This window comes from Loa loa (genome assembly GCF_000183805.2).
Source record: "Loa loa unplaced genomic scaffold supercont3.146, whole genome shotgun sequence".
Lineage (NCBI taxonomy): Eukaryota > Metazoa > Nematoda > Chromadorea > Rhabditida > Onchocercidae > Loa > Loa loa.
In genome coordinates, this window is record NW_018108326.1 from 121,548 (window position 1) to 125,374 (window position 3,827).

Sequence of the window (3,827 nt, forward strand, 5' to 3'; positions counted from 1 at the left end):
GACGACCCAAATTTCGGTTCTAACCACGCAAACGACGTTGGCTGAGGCAACATCGGAAGTATTTCACCGCTCGGATTTGCGGGATCTTCCGGAACAACTCCGAAGAGAGTTGCAAGTGCCGGAAACAGAACCATACACGGTGGTTCAAGTTGAAGGGAATAATAGCATTGGTATGATTTCAAAAACGTTAATAATGATCATGAGTCAGTAGTTTAGCGAATGAATGTGCTATCCTTTGATCTCTCACTGCTAAAATCACATTTATGGATGAAATCATAAAAGTTCGTCATTTATAATATACGAAAATAGTCTCGAAAATTTCCATATCAGTGGTCTGACAAGCAGTTTATGCAACAGTATTTTCTAATCCTTTCTGTTTTCAGTGTGTGGTATCTGCAACAGACAGTTTGGAACACTAAAAGGGTGGCGGATTCACGCCTCAATGACACACAAGCAGGATGGTAAGTATTTCGAAACGAAATTTTCAGTTAGTTTTAAAAGCATAGGTATATTTAACTCATCTAAAAACTAGCAGATTCATTAATTATGTATATTTTAGGTTTTTCCGCTCGATGCAGCCATTACTTCCTGCTGCCACCCGAATATACGGCTGCACAGCAAATAGCAGCGGTGGGGCTTCATGCTCTCGATTGTTGTCCGGCCGTAATTAAACGAAAGGCGCGTAAAGCGCCGTAGATTCGAACTTGTGGGGAGAGAGAAAGATGCTGACCACCTTTTCATCCCAGGTAGGAAAATAATAATATTCAAGAAATTAAATTTAGTGCATGAAAAGAAAATTTGAATGATTATAGAAAATAAAACATTGTGGAATTGATCTCAGTCTTTCTTCATAGAAATCTCCTTCATAGAATTGATCTCATAGTTTTCCTAATTAGTGAATTTTTCTTTTAGGGCAATAATGCTATTCCGTCCTTCTCACGCGGCTGACCTGTCGCTGCCTGTTCCAAGTCCATCTCTTTTCAATGATGCACGTCCAAGCGGTTAGTATTCCTCAAAAAACTAGAAAAAATGCAGAAGACAACCAAAAAATTAAAAAGAACAAAATAATTAAAACAAAAAAAAACAAAAAGGAAAAACAAAAACAATAATAAAAACTAAAAAAATAGAAAAACAAAAAACAAAATAAAAACAAAAAGAAAAATAAAGGAGAATTAGAAAAAAAAGAGAAAATTTGCTATTGCTTTAAGTAACTTTGATTGTTAAGATAACTCAAATTCAAGTTCTAACATAAGAAAATAGAGTAATTCATGATTTGAACTCATTTTGTATTCAAATTCTGAAAACATGTTGAGAGAGTTTTTTCTCGTCGCGAATCCAAAAACAATAATTTGTATTTGTTGTTGATGCATTTCTTTTTGCAGTTTTGCTAATTGCATGTCTTTTTTTTTAGTTTTATTATTTGCATACTTTGCTCGTTAATCTCATTTGTTATTATTGGGTAAATTCTTGATTACTTGCAGTTTTTAATTTTTTTTTTGTTAACTCTGCTTTTTTGGTTGCTTTTACTAACTGCATTCTTTTTTGTTAATTTTACTCACTTCGACAACAGTAACTTGTATTTGTCGTTAATGCGTGCCTTTTTTATAGTTTTACTAATTGCATGCATCATTTTACTAATTTCATTTATTATTATTGGATGATATTTTTGATTACGAGGAACGCCAAAATATGCGACTGAATTATCATCATTGTGATCTTAAGGAGGTTTTTTGCTCATATTTTAAACACACTGAAATTTTCTATATCATTTTCCAACCTCACTGCGAGTAGATAACGAGATACGGGTAATTCAAAATGTCTTTAATTATAATGTCAAGTAAAGATTGATTGCGGCATGGAGCGGGATTTGGATGCAAATTTTCAACAAGACTCGTTTTTTCTCCTTTTTATTGTTACTGCTTGTATATATTGCATGAATAGGTTTGCATAAAACGATTTAAAGTTTTGCTGGTATTTTGCCATTTTGGCGGAAGTCCCGTATATTTCAGATATTTTCTTCTATCATATGAGATGACTAATTCATCTTTCAAGATTATTTTCTCCAGGTTGTTATATCTGATTTTCTATGTTTTTTGCATAAGCATTATGTAATGCTTTGATGAAATTTGTTTTGCTATCTGATATGTTGAAATCACGATAGGTAAAAATGTCGGTGTTTGACAAGACTTATTTCATGAAGTTTCAGCTTGATCGGTGCTCAGGATAAGGAGTAATTTTTGTGGATTTTAAGTGGCGATATGCATGTAAACGTAATCATTATTAAATTTTTCTCTATCTTTGTAATGTCAATTACTGTAGAGGATCATGGAACGAACTACCGCTTACCGCTCTTGGCTCTGAACAAGGGACATCGTCAGACCGGTTACAAAGCAACAGTATTTCGAAGCACCAGAAATACAACCTGGAATTCTTGGCTCTGAACAAAGATTTTTTCCTTTTTTCGTTTTTTTAACGTTTTTTCTTTTCGCTACTTTTTTTTTTTTTTGAGTGATTTGAAGCTTAATACTAGTATCAAGATGACCTTGGTCTCCTTTTGTTCCTTCTGCTTTATTCCTTCCTTCAATGATACTTCATCTGATACGTCCTGCAAGAGATTAGAATTATGAGGTACAAATGATACGAGCAATGTTTGACAATATATTTTAACAATCGTGTATTGTTGATTTCATTTTACACATTGTTTCTAATCAACCATCGGAGTAAAAGTCGATGAGAACATTCAAAAATTTTGAGCGAAAATTGGCAAATTCATATGCCTACTAGCTATGATATTTTTAAAAAATAATTTAAATATGGAAATTTGCGGGAGGAAAAAAAGACCGCAAATGATCAAAATGTCAACAATTTGTATGGACGAAATGAATGTGACTGAAGAAAGAAATGGAGTAGGAGTGAATTAAATCATATTGAGTAATTAATAAAATTTATACTTAATTTCATTCACCAAATTTAATTTTGCGATTCAATAAGTCTATTAATATACTCATCAAAAAATCATTTAATTCAGACATGTAATTGGAACGAGAAATAATTGAGAATTTGCATTTTTTTTCAATGCAAAATATCTCAATGATCATTTAAAAAAAAAAGGATAAACAAAAAATTTGTGCGTGCATTCTTGCTAATGTTTCAATTTAGAATTCGTTTAGTGTTGTCGATATTACTACCATTATAATGTAGTATAAAAATCCTATAATTTTACTCTTTTGATTGCTTCCACAATGGCATAATAATATTAATTGAGAGTGTGAAACGTGAAGATTAAAATGTGAAGAAAAGAGTTGTAGGAAAAATCTCATTTAACAAACCAAAAATGGTGCATACTACAAATGTCAAATTGCAGGTAATGTTTATTTGGCCACTCATTAATCATTTAATTTGAAAACAACAGAAAATTGCAATAGTTAAAAAAATAATCATTTTTTCCTCTTTTTTTCTGTGCAGAAAAACACTGACATAAAGTATATAATATGGGAAGATGGAATTAGAGCAGTTAATATCCTTTAGAAATGGACGTAAATAAAAATGTCCTTTCTACAGTGATTTTAGACACATTAAGTAATATATTTGCATATCATCTTAAACAGAAGAAACAATTTATATTACTAAGAAATATAGTGCACACTCTTTGCTTTCATCAGTATTAATTCGTGTCATTTTTTAGGTTGGTTTGTCGAATTATTGAAAATTTATTTTGTGTGAGAATTAGATTAAATTTTAAAAAAATGCAAGGTTTTTGGTGTTTGGCACATGTATTAAGTACTATTGTGGCCAGTTTTAAGTGAAGTGGATTGTAAAAATTTGTT

The 3,827-nt window shown here is 31.4% G+C and overlaps 2 protein-coding genes across 2 annotated transcripts in view; both read left to right on the plus strand.

Annotated features, from left to right (window-relative positions):
* LOAG_17894 (hypothetical protein) overlaps nucleotides 1-696 on the plus strand; it is a gene marked incomplete at both ends in the record, with an annotated part of 1,929 nt that extends 1,233 nt beyond the window's left edge. Inside the window, 3 exons of the mRNA XM_020450558.1 lie at nucleotides 47-170; nucleotides 384-461; nucleotides 560-696. Of these exons, the coding sequence (XP_020305756.1) occupies nucleotides 47-170; nucleotides 384-461; nucleotides 560-696 (339 nt within the window). The remainder of the gene's footprint in view (nucleotides 1-46; nucleotides 171-383; nucleotides 462-559) is intronic.
* Nucleotides 697-3,746: 3,050 nt separating this feature from the next.
* The window catches only part of LOAG_14603 (hypothetical protein), a gene marked incomplete at both ends in the record, with an annotated part of 968 nt that continues 887 nt past the window's right edge, over nucleotides 3,747-3,827 (plus strand). Inside the window, one exon of the mRNA XM_020448833.1 lies at nucleotides 3,747-3,753. Coding sequence (XP_020301050.1) covers nucleotides 3,747-3,753 — 7 coding nt within the window. The remainder of the gene's footprint in view (nucleotides 3,754-3,827) is intronic.